The sequence below is a fragment of the Bos grunniens genome, chromosome 7 (assembly GCF_055505025.1).
Source record: "Bos grunniens cultivar Pamir isolate PY7600 chromosome 7, Bosgru_T2T1.0, whole genome shotgun sequence".
Taxonomy (NCBI): Eukaryota; Metazoa; Chordata; class Mammalia; order Artiodactyla; family Bovidae; genus Bos; species Bos grunniens.
In genome coordinates, this window is record NC_141171.1 from 91,194,429 (window position 1) to 91,219,178 (window position 24,750).

Here is a 24,750-nt window from a genome sequence, read left to right on the forward strand (position 1 = left end):
AACCCATGTCCATTGAATCGGTGATGCCATCCAACCATCTCATCCTCTGTCATCCCCTTCTCCTTCTACCCTCAATTTTTCCCAGAATCAGGGTCTTTTCAAATTAGTCAGCTCTTTGCATCAGGTGGCCAAAGTATTGGAGTTTCAGCTTCAACATCAGTCCTACCAATGAACACCCAGGACTGATCTCCTTTAGGATGGACTGGTTGGATCTCCTTGCAGCTCAAGGGACTCAAGAGTCTTCTCCAACACCACAGTTCAAAAGCATCAATTCTTCCATGCTCAGCTTTCTGTATAGTCCAACTCTCACATCCATACATGACCACTGGAAAAACCATAGCCTTGACTAGACGGACTTTTGTTGACAAAGTAATGTCTCTGCTTTTTAATATGCTGTCTAGGTTGGTCATAACTTTCCTTCCAAGGAGTAAGCATCTTTTAATTTCATGGCTGCAATCACTATCTGCAGTGATTTTGGAGCCCCCCAAAAATAAAGTCAGCCACTGTTTCTACTGTTTCCCCATCTATTTGCCATGAAGTGATGGGACCAGATGCCACGATCTTAGTTTTCTGAATGTTGAGCTTTAAGCCAACTTTTTCACTCTCCACTTTCACTTTCATCAAGAGGATCTTTAGTTCTTCTTCACTTTCTGCCATAAGGGTGGTGTCATCTGCATATCTGAGGTTATTGATATTTCTCCCGGAAATCTTGATTCCAGCTTGTGCTTCTTCCAGCCCAGCGTTTCTCATGATGTACTCTGCATATAAGTTAAATAAGCAGGGTGACCATATACAGCCTTGATGTACTCCTTTTCCTATTTGGAACCAGTCTGTTGTTCCATGTCCAGTTTTAACTGTTGCTTCCTGACCTGCATACAGGTTTCTCAAGAGGCAGGTCAGGTGGTCTGGTATTCCCATCTGCTACAACAAAGACCTCAATTTCCTATCTCCTTGCAAATTGGCATGGTCTTGTGATGAAGTGCTGCTTATGGGGTTTAAATGGAGATAGTGTGTGCAACTTCCAGGAAGAGTTTTAAAAGGGAGTGGACTTGCACTTCTTTTCTCTACTGTACACACAAAAATGGCAGAAACTCGGGCAGCCAGCTTTCACTGTGTCTCAGGAAATGAAAAGCATCAAGACAAAACAAGGAGATTGGAGGGTCACTTTACCCCTGGATCACTTGTTTTTTTGCTGGTAATAAGTAGACTCTTGTTTGATCCCTTCTGTGGAGTTTCTGTTTCTCAGAAACAAAGGAAATTCTCACTCAAAGGGATTCTGTGAAAGAGGATTGAATACGAGTCACAGAGGAGAGCTCCAGAACTGATAATGACGGAGAATCTTAGGTTCTGAGGGTGTGGTCTTCTAAAAGGGCTGGATCTTATTTTTTGTTCTAGAGAGTCAAAATGTAATATCTGAAATTGAAACATAGCGATTTAGCAATATAGAAGAATTATTTAGGAAAATGCGTTAACAATACCAGAGAGAACTTCTAAGAGTTCCAAAATGGGTTGCCTCTGGGGAATGGGAAGCAAAGGGGAAAGGGGTGAAAATGGGTGTCACAGAGGCATGTTATTTTCCATTATGAGCCCTGGTGAGCTAAGTCAACTAAACTCTGCTCATGTATTACCTTATCATTTCCTATATTTAGAGTGATAAATAAAAAAAAAATAAAAAAATAGATATTTAAACCTATGATTTGTATTTTCCACTGCATCTGAATGAGAATGGTAAGAAAGTTCTATTGTTTGTGCTAGTTGACTTACCAGGAGGTGATTTAAGGAAATGGCATTCTTAAATTGAGAGACAAAGGTCAAAGACAAGCAATGCCTTAGCTGTTAAAACGTATATCATGAGGCCCGGATCCTTAACTGCGTACAGCGGCAGTCCGCGGGGAGTGGGGAGGAGTGCCTTTAGTTTGTATCTGTGACTTATTGCTGTGACATGACACTATTACATTTTGGTTTTTAGCATTTTTAAAGAGGAAGTAATAGTTATGAGAGATGAAGAACTCAGAATTAAGTACTGTAGTTATACACAGAAGGGTAATTTGGTTTTGATGTATTGGCTCGAGGCTGTTAACTAATAATACCAAATTTTAAGTAGCATCTCACCAGTATGAAAAAGAGGTAGCATCATTATTAATGTCTAAACTATAGTGTGTTTCACACAGGATTATGGTAAAGGTCAGGCCATGTTTCTCTGAATTAAAAGCTATTCTGAGCTATCGCATTCCTAATCAACTCAGACCTAAAGGTGCATAGCTCAGTTATAATGAGGCACAATGAATTTAAATAAACTGCAAGACACTGTATAGTGATTTATATGTGCACTGTGGTATCCTTTTAACTCATTAGCAATGAATGATACGATGTGTTTGCAACTGTTTTTTGCTGTATAACTATTTTTTAATCACAATATTTCTTAGTAAAAGTGCCTTATGCTCCCATTTTCTTCCTGTATGTGTAAAGTAAAAGGTGATGGGTGCTCCTGGCATATACCCAAACGTGAGTCACGGCAGAAAGAAACCAGCACATATCCACTCAAATAAATTTTGTAAATTAACCATTTGTGACTATGCTTACATGTTTATGGTTTCATGGTATGGAATGGCCATGGAATTGAGAATAAGAATTGAAGGTTCTATGGAGGTTTCTGAATTACACTTCAGACTTATCTTTGTGGAGGAATTAAAAAAAATCATTGACCACATTTGAACATTTGTTTAAAAAGCATCAAAATTTACCAACAAAATTTTCTGCCTAATAAATCAGTAGTTTATTTACCATCTTTCATCATCTTATGTATACCCAATAATTTTTATAAACAACAGATCCCTATAGCTTTCTCATTCACCAGGCTTTCATACACTCTAGGGCTTTATTTTATTTAGTAAAATCCTTTTGTTGCCTTTATTTCTAGATTAAGAGAAAATCTTATGCAGGGCAAACATAATCAAACACTTAACTAGAAAGGGGAAATGATCGCATTGGTAATATTCTTTTTATAACTGGCTCAGTTATGTCTACTTTCTTTGTGGTGGTCAAAGGAGACTGGTTATAATATCCTAAAAAAATCTGTTTCTCCCAATGATCAAGAAACCTATTCAGATACTATATTTATCTTCAGTTATACTCTCCACACATGAAATAGCTTCACTACTCTTAAAACTGATTTAGTTTAATACAACCAGATCATTGTATTAAAATAGGATTTCTGTCTTGGGGCTCAACTGCTTTTGAGTTTCATCGTCAATTATTTATCCTTCCCATTCTTTTTCTTGGTGAGTTTTTATCTAATATAGATTTGGCTTTATACGTATTAATTCTAGAATAATGGGACAGATGTTTCTAAATATTCCTCAATATCTATTCTCTTTCCTTTCCTTTAAGAAATAGGAGTAAAGTTGCAGTTAGCTAAATGGCCATCCTACTACAAACTTAGTCTTCCTTGAAGTTAGTTATTATGGGCTGAATCATGTCCTCTCAAAATTCATATGTTGGCTTTCTTACCCTCAGTACCTCAGAATGTGACTGTTGAGACTGGGCTTTGAAAAAGATAATTAAGGTTAACAATGTAATTAGCATGGGTCCTAAGCCAGTATGACTGTTGTCCTTATTAAAAAGAGGAGACTAGGAGACAGACAAACTTAGAGAAAAACCGCGTGAAGACACCAGAGAAGGCGGCCATCTTTAAGCTATGAAGAAAGGCCGCAGAGGAAAGCCACCCTTTGATACCTTGACCTCACTCTTTTATCCTTCAGAATTGTGAGGCAAATACATTTCTGTTGTTTAAACCGCTCAATTAGTGACACTTTGTTATGGCAACCCTAGCAAACTAATACAGTGGGAGTGGCCATGGGATTGAATTTGGGTTTCTGGGGTATAAGCAAAAGTGATGTGTGAATTTTCTATGTCATTCTTTAGAAGACAAGTTAGAATATGCTGGCTTATCTCATTTTCCTTCTCACAGGCTTGAACACAGATGTGACAGGGACTTCACTTTGAGTGTTCAAATAAGGATAATATATGGGATGTCGTGGAGCAACAATATGGAAGAAACCTGGCCCCTGAATGACTTTGTGGTGAAGAGCCAGCCAGCCAGCCAGGACTACTCATATCTGAACTATTATGTAAGAGATAAGTAAACTTTTGTCTTGTTTAAGCCACCGAATTTTGGGGGTCTCTATTACTATAGTTTAGCATTTTGTTGTTGTTTAGTCGCTAAGTCCTGTCCGACTCTCTTGCCATCCCATGGTTGTAGCCTGCCAGCTCCACTGTCTGTGACATTATTCAGGCAAGAATACTGGAGTGGGTTGCCATTTCCACCTCCAGAGGATCTTCCTGACCCAAAGATTGAACCTGTGTCTCCTGCTTGGCAGGCAGATTCTTTACTACTGAGCCACCAGGGAAGGCCAGTTTAGCCCTTACCCAAACTAATAAAACATGTATTGAGTAAGTGCAGGCAGAGAACCTCTATGCTGTTTCCACTTTAATTTTTCATTTATAGTCTATACATAATAAATAATGTATATATAATAAACTGTAAACATTTATAATTTAAATATATAAATGATAACATCTATATACTATTTGATTGTATATTACATTGTCACACAACTACTATTTTCGTTACAATTTCGTTGACGTTCTAGCAGTAATATATCTAATGGGTGCTGGTCTTTTTTCCTTTTTTGGGGGGTCATTCTCCAGGTGGTCTTTATGAACTAGATTAAACTCAGTTTTATCCTTCACAAAGATCATCTGAGGAACCAAAGACATCACATAGTCATCATCGTGCCTGGGGTCTATTCACAGCCCACCCCTAGCCAAGCACTTGTCTGAGGTTTTTATGATTAAGTTCTATTATTACTCTTCTTATCCATATTTTACCAAATTATGAATCTGGAAAACATGGTGCTTTTCCCACAGGCAGGCTTATTGATGTTCCACATTTTCACTGCTAATCATGCCATGTGGGTTTCTTTTTTTGACAGACTCTGATAGCCATGGTATGTGAGTTCAGTGGACATAATATCCATCCATTCTGTCTCTTACTTATTTCTAAGTGTACTAGATGATTTATACTAATTTTAAGAAACTTCATTGTATAGAGCTCTTTTCTTATTGTTTTTGTAGTCAGAAAGTCCAACTCTCTTTCTAACCTAACTTTACATAATATTCCTGCTCTTTTTTGTTATCTATTATGTGTTGAATAGGCCTGTCTTACTGCTTCAATCCTAAAATTCGCAGCAAAGGGAAAAATGATCCTCCTGGAATGAAGTAGGGCATCGAATGCTACTAGAAGCCATTTAGAAATTCTTTCCCTTGTGACTTATATAAAAACAGCTTGCAAGCAAAGCAGCCTCACAACCACATTTTAACTGGAGTACTAAATGATGGGCATTTGCTTCCTCTCTAAAGAAAAGGATAAGTTTAGCTTCACTGGTGGTAATTCCATATCCCCACTCTTGCATTAAGTGATTAATCCACTGGAAGTGTGTGATCTGTTTTAGAGTCCCTAGCATTGAAAGACACCCCACATGAGACCAATTCATGTAAATCTGAATTTGTCTAAATAGAAAAAAAAAATCTGCATTTACTCTTAAATTTTTTTCAGTTGATGAAATGTCTTTGAGCATCAATTAAATTTTGAGATTACCATAATTTCTTCTCAAATGCAGTACTGAGCAAGTAGAGCTTGAAGGTCCTGGTACATAGGGTTTATATCTTAGTATGAAATAATACATCACATAGTCTTTTGGAACATGAAGGATCCAGGGTATCATAGGAACTGGAAAGTTGTGCTAGAGAGTAGCAGAGGGAGGAGAATGCTGAGAGTGTGGTTCTTGAAAGATTTCTACAGAACTAATAGGTATCATTTAGTATAACCTAAATGATCCACATAAAATGGATGCTCACAGAACCAAAATTGTTAGCATTATCTGCAAAATTAGAGAATGACAATGGTGAAAAGAAATTGATTGATTTGAGGTCGAAACTACAGCTTCCAAAAAGACATGATTAAATATGCTGTTTATTGTGATTTTGGCTTAGGCATATCTGGTTCTTATTATCTATTGGGACGAATGTGTTGGTTTCTCCCAATATAGCTGCCACATATTTACCTTCCCATTTTTTTCTTCTTTCTCCCTTAATCTCTAACTTTTCTACTAAAAATGAAATATTTGTGTGTATATATAAGTGCTGCTGTGCTGTGTAGTATGTTCAATAGTGTCTCTTTGCCACCCCATGGACTGCAGCAAGCTAGTCTCCTCTGCCCGTGGAATTCTTTAGGCAAGGATACCATTTCTGTCCCCAGGACATCTTCCCAACCTAAGGATCAAACCTGCTTCTCCTGCATTGGCAGGCAGATTCTTTACCATTGCGCCACCCGGGAAGCCCGTATATGTTCATGTATACATTTATTTTTTAGCTTTATTGAGGTATATTTGACAAATTTGTAATATATCTAAAGTGCATAATGTCATGATTTGATATTTATATTGTATATATATCTAAAGTGCAGAATGTAATGATTTGATATATATATTGTATATGTGTGTGTGTGTATGTATGTTAGTCACTTAGTCATGTCTGACTCTTTGTGACCCTACGGCTGTAGCCTACCAGGCTCCTCTGTCCATGGGATTCTCTGGGCAAGAATACTGGAGTGGGTTGCCATTTCCTTCATATATATATATATATATAATATGCACACACACACACACATATGTTGTGAAAGGATTCCCACAATCTACTAAATTATTTTCCTTTTTTTTCTTCAAAATTCCACACACAAGTGATACCATTATGCAGTATTTGTCTTTCTTTGTCTGATTATTTCACTTTACATAATGCTCTCCAGGTTCATCCATGCTGTCACAAGTGACAGAATTTCTTTCTTCTTTAAGACTGAATAATATACTGCTATATTTGTATGTGTGCATGTGTATAAAATACTGTTTTTCAATTCAATATATATGTATAGATATATGTAGCTTTCGTTTTTATCAGTTCATCCATCAACAAGCATTTAGGTTATTTCCATACCTTGGTTACTGTGAATAATGCTGCAGTGAACATGTGAGCACAGGTGTCTCTGTGAGATAATAATTTCTTTTGCTTTGGATATATCATGAAGTGGGATTGATCTATCGTATGGTAGTACTAGTTTTAATTTCTTGAGGACCCCTATACTATCCAGAGGCGAATTATTTTTAAAGTAATGTAAGTTTGTGTGATATGAAGAAATTCCATCTGATAGGAACATTAGCCTAAAAAGGGACTTGTACATATTGTATGTTAACCCAGAATGCCTTGCCCTTAGGCATTTACCAGGCTACCTTCCTTTTGTCACTCAGATCTCACCTTACATTACCTCTTTTTTTTTTTAGATTTTATTTTTAATTGTAGGCTAATTACTTTGCAATATTGTGGTGGTTTTTGCCATACATTGACATGAGTCAGCCATAGGTGTACATCACAGTACCTCTTTCTTGAGGTTTCTTTTAGTCACTAAGGGCTTCCCTGGTGGCTTATTGGTAAAGAATCTACCTGCAAGGAAGGAGAATAGGCAGGAGACACTGGCTCCATACCTGGGTTGGGAAAATCCCGTGGAGAAAGGAAATGGCAAATTCACTACCAGTATTCTTGCCTGGAAAAATCACAGTCCATGGGGTCACAAGAGTCAGACCTGACTGAGCGACTAAACAACAGCTTAGTCACCAAAGATGAGTAGCTGTCTCCTCACACTCTGCTGTTATCACAGACAGATTCTGTCCCACCAGTCTAGTTTATATTATTCTTCAGAACATTTATTGCTGCCTCGCATTATTCTTTCTCTGGTATATTTACTTCTTCATTAACTGTTTCCTCCGTTAGTAAATAAGTTTCATGAAATAATGAATGTTGTTTGCTTTGTTCAGTGTTATTTTGAAAGTGCCCAAATTATTTCTGATGCACAGCACACTCTCATAAATTAAGGAAACCACACTAAATTCATTTTTTTCCCCTAAGTATATTAACTGATTTTTCTCCCCTTTTTGTCATGAATCAGTTCACCATTATTTGAATTCCATATTTTATATTTTCACTAAGATTTTCTTTTTCTTCTTTTCCCAATTAAGTCTTCTCAATTCTAGTCGAGGAATAAATGTTTGTTTGCAGTTCTGTTTATTTTCCATTTGTATTTGTGGCCTAGACCGTTGGGAAAATAAATGAAAACTAGAATCTGTCTTATTATGAACAATTTATTTCAAAAGTATGAAGGTTATATGAGGAACAGGGCTTTATCAAAACTTAATTTGTAGGATGAAAAGAGTTGCCAAGTTCCATCACCAACTCATATATACCGTATGAAAAGATTAGCCCCCACGAGAGGCCCTTCAAAGACATACTTTCTGGTTTTGTTTACTGCAATCTAGTTTGCTTTGTTCGGTAGGTTGCTTAATATATCATTTGGTTCTACATGTTTCTTTTTCTTGATATTTCTTTTATACTGTCAGATCCTGCCATGTCCATTCAAATCTAAAATTGTCTGAAACTATCTAAGTCACAACAAATCTGCTGTGTGAATAAAATCTTTATGGAGAGCTGTGAGGTTTCCAAGGCACATGCATAATAGAAATTCAATATCACTTCATTTGAGTACAAGCAGAACTACCAATAGCTTCATATCACAGAGACCTACAAATTTGTGCTAAGAAAAGAATGATTATGACAGAATGCCAGGCCTGTGTACAGGAGCCTGGTAATATATTCCACAGGCAGTTGTGTGGTCACCCCAGGGTGCTGGTGTTAGGAGAAAGGGGCACTCCTGAATTTACTGTAGTATTAGAAGCTTCTAATATTAATCAAATCTGATTTTTAATAACATATTCCTCAGTATAAAAGTTAAAAGGAAATAGGAAAAATAACAGTCTCTACAATCTACTTTAAAATGGAGACTCTGGCATTAGCTTCTTTAGCTTTAGTGCTAACAAAGCAATTAGCACAAAAGAAAAGCTTATAAACAGAAAGTTTAACATGTTATCTATTTTACACTTAAAGTATTAGTAAGAAGTAATTCTCTGGACATAAACTAAGGTAGGAAAAATCTCTTATGTGTTTGTGTATACAGAAGAGGCAGAGAAAGTTCAAATGCAATTAGGATAAATATTACAAAGTTTATTTTCTTAGGATAATTTTGTTGGAATAAATGTTGCTCTAAATAAGGAGGAAAAAGTTAAAAGTTAATGAGGATTAAAATCATTTAAGGGCTATTTCAGACCAATTTGTGATTAAATTTACCATATGTAGACTATGACCTTTATGAATGTAACTAGTATCAAATTGAATATACTGAATTATGTTTATATCAATATTTTTCATTTTGGAGAACATTTTTTTAACTGATATTTTTGCCTAATACCTACATTTTCAAAATAATTATAGAATCCAAATTTACAGTTTTAGCTAGCAACATATATGAAAAATTAATGATCTAATGATACTCCTTGGTTAGTTCATACGTAATTTTTCTAAAAACTTAAATGAACACCTAAGATAAGTCTTATAATTCCTGAAGTCATATTAAAGCTCAGAAGTCTAAAGTCATTATTATAATTGATCTTAATTTAATATGGAAATGTATGTCTATATATTACCCCATCTTAAAACTAGAACACCTTTGGATAACTCTGACACAGTTATTTTTTATAACTTGTAAAAGCAAAACAACTCAATAATATATAATTATAAAGCAATAATGAATTCGAATCTTTGTTAAGTTGATCTAAGATCAACTTTATCCATTGATTACTTTGCAATAGTCACCATTTCTGTGAGATCTGAGTCACAAAGAGTTAAGATGATTTTAGGCAGAAATACATTCAAGATATAGGAATAGATGATGGAATAGGAAGTGGCAACTCATTCCAGTATTCATGCCTGTAAAATTCCATGGACGGAGGAGCCTAGCAGGCTATACAGTCAATGGCGTCTCAAAGAGCTGGACATGACTAAGCAACTGAGCACGCAAAAAGCATGCACGTTCAAGATATAGATGCAATTTTTTAAGTTAAAACTTGGTAAAAGGGTGCAATTTTCAGTTATAAGATGATTCAAGTCTGAGGATCTAATGTCAAACATGGTGACTGTAGAGATGATACTGTATTATTCAATCGGAATTTATCAAGAAAGTAGAACTTAAATGATCTTAAAAAAAATAATATATGAGGTGATGGATTTGTTAATTAGGTGGTGTGAACCCCTTCAAAATATGTACATATACCAGGCCAGCAAGATGTAAACTTCAAATAGCTTACCATGTTATTGTCAATTATACCTCAGTAAAGCTGGGGGAAAAAAAAAAAAACAACACTTGATTGTGGAATGAAAAAATAAATAAGTCTAGCCATAAAATTTGACCAGCAAAAACTCTACCCAAACCCTTAAAAAACCATGATTTAACAAAGAGTATTCTGATTACGTAAGAAAACAACTTCTGTTATGTTAATATCTCTTAAGATTTAAAATAATAAATTCTAGAAGCATAAAAAGAGGTTTTATTTTCCCATTCAAGGACTGCTGCCAACAAATTTAATCCATTTAAAGTAAAGGAACCATGATAGGAAGAGTAAGTATGGTTTGGTTTCTCTGAATTAATTAGATCTCTATGAATTGTGGACCAAATCTGAAACTCTTTGAAATACTTTTTAAAAAGTGACTAAGCATGAAAAGTGTGATCCTAAATAGTACTGCTGAAATAATGTTTTACCAGAAAATGAAAAGTTCATGTGCTGTATTATCAAATATTTTTAAAAATATGTCAATTATTAATGTGATTCTAACTATATATGTAGTTTATTTAAATTGGTTTAACAAGCATGACACTTTATTCAACAGTATTTCTGGACATCTATAGGATAATTATAATCATTATTTTTATTGATCCAGATGATAATAATAGCTGTCACTTATTGAACACCTACAATTTTCCAAACATTGTATGCTGGTATTATATGATGTTTAAGGCTATTGATTTTTAAGTCAGAAACTTTATTCAAATCCTGTTTCTGTCATTTACCTTTGGGGACTTAGGGAGATAATTTGGGCCTCAGTTACATTTTCTGCAAAAGAGTAATTTTAACTAGCTCATAGTTTTCTGGTGAGGAAAATTACAGAAGTTAATTCATTAAACACCTTAGACTAATGACTGGAACATAGTGTTCGATAAATTTTAGTTAATAGTACTTGATAGTTTAGATATTTTATTGTGATAGAAGATTTGCTATAATTATTTTACAGGTTAGGAAACTATGACTAAGAGATTTTATGCAAGTTGCCCCAAGTCACATAGCTAATAATAGAATTAAAAACTCCCAAGTTTATTCTCTTTCCGTTGTATTGTACTGTCTCCAAAAGCATTGCAAGATTCTGAATTCTTTCTGTTTTTATACATTTATTTTTTTAAATTGAAATACAGTTGATTTACAATACTATATTGGTTGAAAGTATACAACATAGTGATTCAGCGTTTTTACAGCCTACACTCTATTGAAAGTAATTATTATAAGATAATGACTATACTTCCCTGTGTTATACAATATATCCTTGTTGCTTATTGATTTTATGCATAGTAGTTTGTATCTCTTAATTCCATACCTCCAATTTTCCCCTCCCAACTCCCTCCACCTTTTGATAGCTGCTAGTTTGCCTTTTATATCTGTGAGTCTGTTTCTATTTTGTACATAAATTCTAATATTTTTTAGATTCCATGTATAAGTGATATCATATAATATTTGTCTTTTTCTCTTTGATTTATTTCACTAAGCATTATATTCTCTAGGTTCATCAACATTGTTGCAAATGGCAGAATTTCATTCTTTTTTATGGCTGAGTAATATTCCATTATATATATATACACACACACACACATATATATACACACACATACTGCTGCTGCTGCTGCTAAGTCGCTTCAGTCGTGTCCGACTCTGTGCAACCCCAGAGACGGCAGCCCACCAGGTTCCCCTGTCCCTGGGATTCTCCAGGCAAGAACAGTGGAGTGGGTTGCCATTTCCTTCTCCAATGCATGAAAGTGAAAAGTCAAAGTGAAGTCGCTCAGTCATGTTCGACTCTTAGCGGCCCCACGGACTGCCGCCCACCAGGCTCCTCCATCCATGGGATTTTCCAGGCAAGAGTACTGGAGTGGGGTGCCATTGCCTTCTCCGACATGTTCCTTATTCTTGTCTGTTGATGGGCCCTTGGGTTGTTTACATATCGTGGCTATTATAAATAGTGCTGTCATAAACACTGGGATGCATGCATGGTGTCCTTTGAAATTAATGCTTTTTGAATATATACCCAGGAGTGGAATTGCTGGATTATGTGGTAGTTCTCTCTTTCTTTTCTTAAGCACCCCATAGTGTTTTCCATAGGGGTTGCACCACTTTCCATCAACAGTGTGTAAGGATTCCCTTTTCTTCACATCCTCACCAACATTTTTGATTTGTAGACTTTTTGATGATGGCCATTCTGACAGATGTGAGGTGATACCTTACTGTTGTTTTGTTTTGGTTTGCATTTCTCTAATGATTAGCAGTGTTGAGCATCTTTCCATGTGCCTGCTCGCCAAGGATATGTCTCTTCTTGGAAAAGTGTCTCTTCAGGTCTGCTGTCTATTTGTTTTAATTGAGGTTTTTTTTTTTAATATTAAGTTGGATGAAATGTTTATATATTTGGATATTAACTCCTATCAGCCATTTTATTTGCCAATATTTTCTCCATTGCATAGATTGTCTTTTCATTTTGCCAATGCTTTCCTTTGCTGTGCAAAAGGTTTTAAGTTTAATTAGGTCCTACTTGTTTATTTTTGCTTATATTTCTTTTGCCTTTGGACACCAATCTAAGAAAATGTTGCTATATTTTTGTCAAAGAATGTTCTGTGTTCTCTTCTAGGAGTTTTATGATTTCAGATATTACATTTATGTCTTAATCCACTCTAAGTTTATTTTTGTATGTTATGTGAGGAAATGTTCTAATTTCATTGTTTTATGTGTAGCTGTCCAGTTTATTAGATCTAAATTGAAAAGAGTGTCTTTCCTCCATTATCTATTCCTGCCTTCTTTGTTGTAGATTCATTAGCCATAAATACATTGGTTAATTTGAGGGTTCTCTCTTCTAATTCCATTTATGTATGTGTCTGCTTTTGTCCCAGTACCATACTGTTTTGACTGTTAGCTTTGTATGATAATCTGAAATCAGGGAGGGTGATAGTTCCAGCGTTGTTCTTTTTTGTCAGGATTCCTTTGACAATTTGGGATCTTTTGTGCACGTGAAAGTCATTCAGTCGTATCTTTGTGACCCCATGGACTGTAGTCCATGGAATTCTTCAGGCCAGAATACTGGAGAGGGTGGCCTTTCCCTTCTCCAGGGGATCTTCCCAACCCAGGGATTGAAGCCATGTCTCCCGCATTGCAGGTGGATTCTTTACCAGCTGAACCACAAGGAAAGCCCAAGAATAGTGGAGTGGGTAGCCTATCCCTTCTCCAGCAGATCTTCCTGACTCAGGAATTGATCCGGGGTCTCCTGCATTGCAGGCAGATTCTTTACCAACTGAGCTATCAGGGGACCTTTTGGAGTTCCATGCAAATTTTAGATCTGTTTTTTCCAGTTCTGTGAAAATGCCATTGGTATTTTGATAAGCATTGCATTAAACCTGTAGATTGATTTTGCTAATATTTTAACAATATTAACTCTTCCAGTCCAAGAGCTCAGGATATCTTTCCATTTCTTTGTCTCATTTTCAATTTGCTTCATCAGTTTTATAGTTTTCTGAATTATTTCTTAAATTACTAAAGAAAAAATATGAACAATAGCCATGATGTAATAGGTGTATGTGTCCAACAAGTGTATTAACTTAATAAGCAATAATATTTTCATCATTATTCCTATTTTGCATATAAGGAAATGGAGACACTGAGGAAATTCCTCACTTGCTCAGTGTCATACAGCTAGTAAGTGGCAGAAGTACAAATACTTTCAGTATGTCTCTGTGTCCCCAGGGAGGTCTCTGTATATCTCACATTTGCTCAGAAATGGGTCAGCTCCTCAGGTCTCCACCTACTTGCCCAGCACTGATAGGCTGTATTGCCGAAGTCCAGCTCCTGAGGCAAAAGAGACTTCCTATTCTTTGCAAGCCTTATGACCCTGCTGCTGCCTCAGAGCTGCTCTGCACAGCACAATGGACACTTCTGCTGTTCCTCTGCTGCACTGAGCTCTCCCATTTTTTTTTTAATCATTAATGACACTGTTAAGGGATCCTAAGGGAATACTGCTGTGTTCACTCTGTATTGAAGCTTTCCAATTTTTCACTTAGGCTTCTTTTCCCTCAGATCTAATCATGCAGGCAGGACTATACTAGCAACAGGTTGAATCCACAGCCACCATATTGTACTCAGAGTGTCTCTCATCTAGATTAACTGAGGATATGATACTGACTTAGGGTAGTCATGTTGGGCCTCTTGAGACTTCTCTCTACTCATCCCTAGTTTACAAAACATGCTTTCAAATAGCTGGAACCCAGAGTGGATGTAGTTTATATTCTTTCTGAGGACTCTTCTCTGCATGCATGCAAATTAAATTTTGCTGGCTCATCAAATATACCCAAGCATGCTTGGATCTTGAAAGTTGCTGATAGAAGGCAACGACTTAATAAGCAATAATAAGCTGAGAACTCTACTATCTGCACATACAAAGAATCAATAATAATCTTAGAGTAATTTACATGTTGACCAAACCAGTCTATATATTCTTTTGACCAATACTCCTGAACTATATTCAGAATGTGGTAAATTTATTATACTGATACACAAGCCAAAATGAAATAATATGAAAATGTAGCTACTACTACATATTTAAATACTTGGGAAAGTGGTTATAGTCTTAGATATTTTATGAAATGTTATAATCTGTATTCTTATTAAACAATTAGGTGAAAGAAAGTGAAAGTGAAAGTTGCTAAGTCGTGTCCAACTCTTTGTGACCCCATGGACTATACAGAGGGCTTCCCTTGTGGCTCAGCTGGTAAAGAATCCTCCTGCAATGTGAGAGACCTGGGTTCTATTCCTGGGTTGGGAAGATCTCCCAGAGAAGGGAATGGCTACCCACTCCAGTATTCTGGCCTAGAGAATTTCATGGACTGTATAGTCCATGGGATTGCATAGAGTTGGACACGACTGGAATTCTCCAGACCAGAATACTGGAGTGGGTAGCCTTCCCTTCCCCAGGGGATCTTCCCAACCCAGGAATCAAACCCAGGTCTCCTGCATTGCAGGCAGATTCTTTACCAGATGAGCCACAAGGGAAGTCCAAGAATACTGGAGTGCATAGCCTATCCCTTCTCCAGCGGATCTTCCAGACCCAGGAAACAAACTGGGGTCTCCTGCATTGCAGGCAGATTCTTTACCAACTGAGCTATCAGGAAAATTTATCACCAAATATAATATATATATGTGATATGTATATCTTACATATATATAGCTATATATATGTATAGTTATATATATAGTTCAGATGAGCTGACCCCAGCTCCTGGCTTTAGAATGGGATGTCACTCAGATCAATGAACATACACTGCATCGATTGGATCAGCACGGGGAATGTGACATGAACTGTGACAGTCAAAATTCTTCACCTTTTGCTTGGTCTATACAGAGTACTATTAAGTCCAGTAGAGTCACTGTTGACCATCTTTGCCACCACATAAGAAGAACCTGCTTGAGAATAAAACCAACAAAGAAAAGAACCAAACAAGAAGGGTGGAGAGGAATAAGTCTTGAGAATGCTGATTTTTAGTTGTGGGACTTTTTACTAATGTAAATTGATCCCTTCCCTTTGCTCTCTAAGAATTGAGTTGGGTATTTTCATCTGCAAGAATCCTTCTAAGAGGGAATAATAAAATTGGAACTGTAAGTGAACTTTCCTAATGCACACTTAAACAAAAACCTTGAATTCCCATTTGAAAAATTAGCCTTGGTTGTTTAACCTTACATTAAAAAAAATCTGTAACTAATTTTTGTCTTAATATTACTCATGTCAATGATAACTTTTTAATTAAATGTAATAAAAGTTTCATTGATATTCTTATTTCTCTTCTTATTTCTCTCTCTTCTTAACATGCTCCCTCTCTCCTTTCATACATCAGATTTAGAGAATAAAAAAAAATTAGCTTCCATTAATAAAATAAATAAATATAGCTTTTATTTTTATAATATTAGATTTTAACAGGCTATCCACTCAGAGGGAAAAAAGCAACTCTGTCAAAATACTGTTTTCATTACTCTCATCAATTAATTAATTATTTGCTAACTGATTAGTTCATAAGTGATTTGGAATTGCTGCTTGATTGACCAGTAAACTAAGGGCTTCCCAGGTGGCTCAGTGATAAAGAATCTGCCTGCAGTGCAGGAGACCTGGATTCAATCCCTGGGTCAGGAAGGTCCTCTAAAGAAGGAAATGGCAACCCACTCCAGTATTCTTGCCTGAAGAATTCCATGGATAGAGGAGCCTGGTAGGTTACAATCCATGAGGTCGCAAAGAGTTGGACACGACTGAAGCGACTCAGTATGCATGTATGAATGGCTTAGTGGTTTTCCCTACTTTCTTCAATTTAAGTCTGAATTTGGCAATAAGGAGTTCATGATCTGAGCCAAAGTCAGTTCCTGGGTCTGACCAGTAAAGCATTATTTTGCCAAAGCCTTGTATGCCATGGTGGCAAGTTTCAGTCTTACTTCTTGAGACATTGCTCGCTCCTTATGTCTGACTTTTGCAGACTTAGAAATTTAGAAACAGAACTATGTTAAATAACTTGAAATTATGAAAGTTCAAATATGAATCCAATGTTTGATATTCAAGTATTTCAAAAGCTTCCCAGATGCGATATTGTGCTCTTAATTTGTATTGTATCCTTTGAAGATATTTTATTCAGAAGTGTCTGATTTTTTTCTCATTGTTAAAATAGTAAATAGTTATACATATTTGAAGTCATCCTGCTGAAAAGAGTCATCCCATGCTTTCTCTTTTGACTAAAGATATTTAATCTAAAGAATATAATGCAGGTATACTCTACTTTTAAAATATTAATTTAATATAGTTAATTATATAAAAATAATGTATAATGCAATTATTTAAATTCCAAATGATATTCCTCATGGATTTACTGAAATGGCAAGTTCTTGGAAGCATTAAATATTTTATAATAATACTCTGCTTTATTTATTTCCTCTGTATTTGCATAATAAGTTTCTATGTTGTAGAAATAATAGATCAAAAGGAAAGTTTCATTTTATTTAATAGTCAAACAGAATTTCTTGAATGTTGATTGTGAATCAGGAATTTTTGTAAGCATTGAACTATCCCTTAAGGAGCTCTGAGTATAAATAAGGGTACAGAGAAATTATATAAGTGACAGTGTTCACGACATTTCTTTGTGTATGAAGAAAAATAAATTATAGTTATCATCTTCCAAGAAACTTAAAATAGAGTTTGGGAAAGAACGCATACAAACAGTGAATGATAAAAATATTGTCATAGGGTAAATTATAAATACAATTCTATTGTATTGGCAGTGCTCTATGAAAACAGAAAAAGAAGTTATCACTTTTAATTGGAAACACAACTAGTAAAATTTGGGTGTACAGGTGGCATATCCAAGTGGCAGAATATTCCAAATTAGAGCAAAGGTGCATTAAAAACCTCAGAGATGGGAGAACCCCAGAAGGGATATTTAAGAGAAGGTATTTTTACTTGACTGGAACATAAAACAATTGGCAACTTAAATGTAAAGTTGGAGTGCTTTTGAGATGAGTAGTTGGAGAATGGCAGTGGTATTTAAAAAAAAATCTGGTGATGGGTGTATAAATAGGAATAAAGATGAGTTACCCAGGAGCAACTGTACTTTTCTTTGAAGGCAGTTTCATGAATAGTAATACGAAGGGGTAGTAATATGAAGTAGGTAAGACAGGGTAATGTAAAAGGATACAAGGAATTGATGGCAGGATCATTATTGTAATTGTATAGTTCATGTGTCTTTCTGGATAACTGAATGTGAAAGAGAAATGGAAGAAATTACATTCTAGGTTATATCCAGTATTATGAAGTTTAGTGTGCTAAAGAGTGCTAGTTATGAAACTATGGCTAGCATTAACTTCATTCTTTAGCACTTCCATGACTGCCGACCATACTGTTAGCTACTGTTTACTATAAATGCCGTTTCTCTCAGTGGTGAGCTGCGGTTTGGATGCCTCTAGGCAAAAGTGCTAGAATAAATATGACACCATTTAGATAATAGAGAACGATGTCAGTTCACATATAAAGAATTATATACTTGGTATACTTCACTACCTGAAGAATTATCTGCTCTAAAATCAGAGTAAGAATATTACTGTTTCCTTAATGATAGTGGAAGTAAAATTAAAATTATTATACCAATATCTAATCATAAATCAATTAGATATTAATAAATCATGAAATACTAGTGTGGTTCTTAGAACCATGTCGCTGGAATATATTTTTTAGCTAATTGTGTGATATTTAGTTTTTTCTTTATTGTGGAACATGATAGTCGCATTAATCACACAACAGTCATTGAAGATTATAATAGTTATTGAAGACATAATGGACATAATATTATTGAAGAGTTATTGAAGAGTTGCTTCATGTTGAAGAAGGAAACAGTTAAGTCCTTTAAAAACAGTCTAGGTTGAAATTTCATAGATAATCTGAGAGAAAGAGTCCTTTTCAACAAAACTTGAGGAATTCCTCTTGGGGCCTTTATACACCCAAAGCAAAATTATTTTTCTCATTTGAATTTTTTTCTAATCTTTTTTTAACTCTTGAAAAACTTATCTAATGACTTTAATTTAAAAATGGTGACTTCCTATTGGGTTTTAATGACAATGTCAGTTTTAGAACAGATCCTGGTTTCTTAAAAGAAGACAAAGGTTAATGAATCCTGTAAGAGCCTAGTAAATGAGTTTTTCTAATTTTTTTTTAACATGCAGAGAGTTTCTGAATTGTAGATTTTTTTTTATATGGAGAGTGTCTGTGTGTATCCTTGAAAGACCACGTACATCTGGAGCTATTCCATATAATGAAGCAAGTAAAACTGTGTGGAATATGTGTATAAACTAACTTTATGTTTATGTGACTCATGCATGCATGCGTGCATTTATTTCAGTGTGTGGTTATTTGATAATTTCAATTCACACATTAAAGTTTTTCCTTTAAAAATATGTAATGAAATCCATTGCCAAAAAAATCTACCATCCTAAGGTTTGTAATATTGAATACCCTCCAAACTGTCGGAATCAAATATTAAATACTTAAGTATATTTTGTTCTTGACTTTGGATTGTTATCAACTTCTATTAAAACTATTACAGCTCCATAATATAAAATGTGCTGTTAGTGAAAAACTGTAATCAGGTCCTGATTTTCTCTCTTGGTTTAACTCTGAGTTACTCTGATTAGATTATGGGCATAAATTAGCCTCTGTTATTACTTCCATTTCCACTAAGCAAATTGGCAAGGGGAATCAGAAGTTCCCTGGCCCTGGACACAGATAGGAATGCAGTGGAGGAGCAGTAGAACAGAAAAGGCAGATGTGTTGTTTTTTCTAATGGCACCCCACTCCAGTACTCTTGCCTGGAAAATCCCATGGACAGAGGAGCCTGGTAGGCTACAGTCCATGGGGTCACAAAGAGTTGGACATGACTGGGAGACTTCATTTTAGCACAGATTCTAACTAGATTGTGAGGGCTATTGTGAGGGTTTGGTGAGGAAGCTTCTTTGACAGTACCAGGGTTGGGGCGCTGGCAGTTACAGAACTTCTTATAAAACATTATCCTCACACATACTCTTTTATGGATAATTGTGAGTTCCTACAATGTGCCCAAATTTGTTCTACATGTTTGGTAAGCCTTGGTGAGCAAAACTGAAGAAGGAGGGCTTACACCTCATTGCAGGGTCAAATGTTAACAGGTGTTTTACATCTAACAGGGACAGGACAAGTCATGTTTATTACTTACGTCCTAGAATGTGACCATTTCTTCCTTCTTCTAACAACCACGTGAAGCAGGTATACTGACCCAGATTTATAGATGAGAAAAGAGCCCATAACATTTAAATAAATTACCCAAAGTCATATAATCAGTAAGTGATAGACTATGATTTAAGCATGTCATTCAGATTGAAAATGCTCTTCTTTTTTACCACAGCACACATGCCTGAAGAAGTTTGTGGAATATTATAAACTTTATGTGGTTCAGCAAAATCACTGGGAATGTGGGCTTTGGAGAGGCCATCTTTTTTGTGACATTCAGCGTTGCCACTTAGATCTGTGACCTTAGGCTGGTTACTTAAAATTATTAGCCTCAGTGGAGTAATCATATATCTGTCGCATTGGATTATTGTGAGGATAAAGACAATAAATATAAAACATCTAGCACAGTGACTGGGACAGAGTAAGTAAGTGTTAAAATATGCTGTCTCTTCTTATCATGATCATCATTATTTACAATATTTTATTATTCTTTCCTGGTGAGAAAAGCTGTTTACCCATTTAAAATTTGTAACTAGGAATAAGAATCCTGGCTCATGGAGCAAGAAAGAATCTAAGTGTAGATTTAAAGATACAAAATTTGAGAAATACCAGGTATGTAAAGAAGTGTGCTATTGATTTCAACATTTTAACAATTTTAGCTGACCTGTCACCAAATCCTTGGATCATTATGGTGTTTTCCAACATTAAATATTTAAATTAGATACATATTTTCCATTATTAAATTATTTTCATTTGAGAACAAATGAGTACATTTAATGAAGGCATTGTTTAAAAAAGCACAGCATATTTAACTGAAAACATAAATGAGTGAGTTATAATATTTACATAATACATTTGTGCCATATACATCCCTGTTTTCTAAATTTAACGTAATGTTGTACTGCAGTTGCACATTAACCTTACAATTAGACACAAGCTATGCAATTAAATGCTCACTTAAAATTAGCAATTATAAATGTCCTTGCATATATAGAAAGAATGCAATGTACTTGCAGTAATATCTACTATATTGTGTGTTGCTTTTCTGCTGTTCAGCAGAGGAATTGAATGGGGAAATAATTTCACACTGCATATAATGCATCTGATATGAAGGAAACTTGAAAATTATTTAGTTACAGATTTCTCTGACCAGGCTTGCAAAGTGGCATATATTATGTTAATGGGCAAGCATTTGAAAATGAATTTGAATATTAAATGCACTAAATTTGGGTTCTGACATGAAGGCAGGCAGAGTTTGAGATACAATTTACAAACAGGTTCTCTTTAACTCTTTCATTGCTATGGCTCACCGTCATGCTTTGAGCTTAACATTTTTAGTCTCACAATTTTTTCATCACTGAAAATTCCATAATATTGGAATCTAATGATTAGCCTGTACAAATGAAGTTCCACTATAGTATTAGATTTTTTTATTCTATATTTAGTTGTACTGCATGTTGTTCAGTGAAAAATAGTTGCTTATTCATGAAAGTTATAAGTAGGAAAGAAATGAGCCACATCAATCACTTTATTAACGGCACACTATATTTTTTCGCTTTCATTTGTAAAGTAACACATTTGGGTTGACGTCCACTGGAATGAATGCTACCAAGCCACCGTTATATACTCAACCGAAATATCTTGGTTTCAAGTGGAAGCAGAGATCACCAATTTACTACTAGTGGAATTATCATGTTTAAATTTATAGGAAATGAATAGTTAATAGTAAACCTACCCACCAAAGCATATTTTTATTGAAAGAGCAAAGTATTACAGTACACCGGATGTTTTAGGTCATTTATTTTGTTTTTGCTCTGGGTCATTTTACAAAAGCACTTCTGCTCTCTAGCGTTAAAATGAGAGCCACTCTACTCCCCAGATATTACCCAGCAGCACTTGGGGGCTCTTAATGATTAATACCATCACCGTCCAGCCACAAACCTTTCTGCCGCAGATAATGCCAGGCAGCAAGCGCGCTTGACACTTTTAATGTATAATTAAGTAGGAAAAGTCAGCACTCAGTATGCAAATTTTTCAAAATGATAAATGATGCCATACAGCAGTAGGGATTGATTTGGTGTAAATGAAACTAATTAAGGAAATGTCAAACATAATTAATAAAACAGGTTTAAGCTGCAAAACATTGTCAATTGAATGAATGAGGAGGCATTGGCTCCTATTGTTTCTGCTTTATTTAGGGCTTGTGTTTAGCTTGTACTCTTCCTAAATGCACTTTCGCTACCTCACACCCTCCACTACCAATTCCCAGAGAGGGGGAAAATAAATTTGCTTGTCTCTCCACTGACTGCCGAAATTAATTGCAGAAATCTTGTCCCATCCAAGTGTTACATTCACTCACAGGACATTAACATAACTAATTTGAAAGAGCCCAAATGACTGCATAATAGAGCACTGTCAGTATGCCTGACAGTCTTTGGTCATACCAAATTAGCTTGGTTTTCTAATTGAAATTTTTTTCCTTGGACTCTTTTTATAATTTTTTCCTCAGCTATTCATTTTTGATAAGAACAAAGGTTTTATAATTTACAAAAGAGTGCTTGACCTATAATTACTAGGAGGAAATTAGGGGAGGTAGAAAAGTCAGATTTAGTTCTGGTAATGATGCTAGAGACCTTGCTCCCTCTAGGGAGCCTGAAGAATAATGGAATCTTCTATTTTTACGGGCGACCTGTGCACTGGTGCTGACTCTAACTGTGAATCCACTTTACTTTGCAGATCACTTGCTTAACACTAAAAGTGCCAGCCGCATGGCAGGCCATTACTCCAAATGTCATTCAAACCAATGCCATTTCCACACGCCCTTCCCATTCAAAGAGTGAATTGAAGAACATCTGTCAGTCCTCACGGCTCACCCTTGTAATTTTCCATGTGGAATCTCATGCAACTTAGTTGGTGAAGCATTTAGGTAGATAAGGGTGAAAGGGGTAAAGGGTTTGTTGAGAGTAGGAAATTTAAAGAGTGCTGAAATGGGGCAATATTATTACCTGCATGCTATGGATGATGCAATCTTATCATGTATGACACAGTTTTTCGAAAGAAGGATTCTGCTACCACTCAATCTTCAGTTTAGAGAGCTGAAGGATAGTTTCCTCAAAGGATAGTTTTCCTTTTGTGTATGTCATAAAATGATTCAATATATAAGAATGGAATCAGTTCACTGTTTTAATACTTTAATTATGAGTTATACACTCCCATGTTATTGTAGATTAATTGAGGAAATTGTATGGAACTGCAGATACGGAGTGCGTAAGAACACAGATGGAATATAAACTCTCTTAGTCCATGAAGTTTCTGCTGAATAGATGAGTAGAGGTGCAAGTGCTGTGGCATGGTTTTATTTGTTTAAAGTCTTGCTTCTATTAAACACTCTACTTCTATGTCTTCTTTCATTTGGATCCAAGAAAGTAAGTCATGTTTACATGTAATAGTATATAAGATTATAGAGACTCCTGACTTTGAGCTGTCCAAGTCTTTTGGGGCTCATTCCTAGATGCTCTCCACTGTATTCTTTCTAGTTTTAAAATAATACCTGCTCCATGCGTCAGTTGCTCAGTCGTGTCTCACTCTTTAGGACCCCACAGACCGTAGCATGCCAGGCTCCTTTGTTCATATGATTTTTCAGGCAAGAATATGGAGTGGCTTTGCCATTTTTCTCCTTCAGGGGATCTCCTGACCCAGGGATGAAACCTGTGTCTCCATTGTCTCCTGCATTGCAGTGGATTCTTTACCTGCTGAGCCATCAAGGAAGCCCACATGTAATTATCTATTAATTTTATAAGATTGATTCGTTCCATTTTTTTAATCAGCATAAAATTTTATATGTTGTATGCAACTGAAAGGAAAGATGGGTGATTGCTTTATATAACTTTAAATGGAATAGATATGGAATAAATCAGTAAGATTCAAAATAAATCAATTATTACTTCTTTTCTCTTTGTCTAAATAGGACACAAAGAAGTACCTCAGGTAACTTTGAAAAAGTTTTTCTGAGGCACATTTCATATGATCTAATTCTAATTCCACTCCCCTGTGCCCAGTTATAAAATAGGAGTTAAGGCATTTATTGACCAAGAAATATCTGGGGTCAGTTTTCCAGGACACTCTTTAGCCATAGCTAAGCACAGTAGGTTAAACAATGTCATCAAGACCAGAGAGTTCTCTTTCTCATCCCTTGGTTCTGCTTTCCACTGGGTTGATTGCATCTTCAGACTCCACTCTTGGGTCCCAATAGCTTCACGATTAAGAGTGTAGCAGTCCAACAGTTCATTGCAATGAGAGAGAGTTGTTTTCCAGGCAATTAAAGAATTGTTCCAGGATTATCCTTGAATGAACCACCAAGAAAGAGGTAGTCATCCTAAAATCCATTACTAGTACAGACATCTGGAACCAGTTTAAAGACCAAGTCTTGGACTTTATGCCTCCCCTAAAACAGCCCCATCCAAAACCAACTGAACTGAGGGTGGGGAAGAGGGATTCCCCAGGGAAAATTGTGCTGTTTTTATCAAATGAAAGAAAAAATGAGAAAATTCTGGTAAAAGCAGTAGATATACACTCCATAAGTATATAATATAGTTTCTTTAAGCAGAATATATATTGTGTGGTATTCTTATTCACTGCTGGATGTTACTGAATACTTAATTAAAAAAT

The 24,750-nt window shown here is 35.6% G+C and overlaps 1 protein-coding gene across 25 annotated transcripts in view; it reads left to right on the forward strand.

The window, feature by feature from the left end:
- LOC147369959 (uncharacterized) overlaps nt 1-24,750 on the forward strand; it is a 650,726-nt gene that overhangs the window by 499,355 nt on the left and 126,621 nt on the right. For 12 of the 25 annotated variants that reach the window (XM_086413051.1, XM_086413050.1, XM_086413052.1 and 9 more), the window contains 2 exons: nt 3,971-4,130; nt 15,697-16,097. In XM_086413051.1, coding sequence (XP_086269177.1) covers nt 3,971-4,130; nt 15,697-15,837 — 301 coding nt within the window. In that variant the 3' untranslated portion in view covers nt 15,838-16,097. Of the gene's footprint in view, nt 1-3,970; nt 4,131-15,696; nt 16,104-23,764; nt 23,966-24,750 lie in introns of those variants that run through there. The other 13 variants (XR_015168204.1, XR_015168198.1, XR_015168201.1 and 10 more) reach the window with 6 other exon arrangements.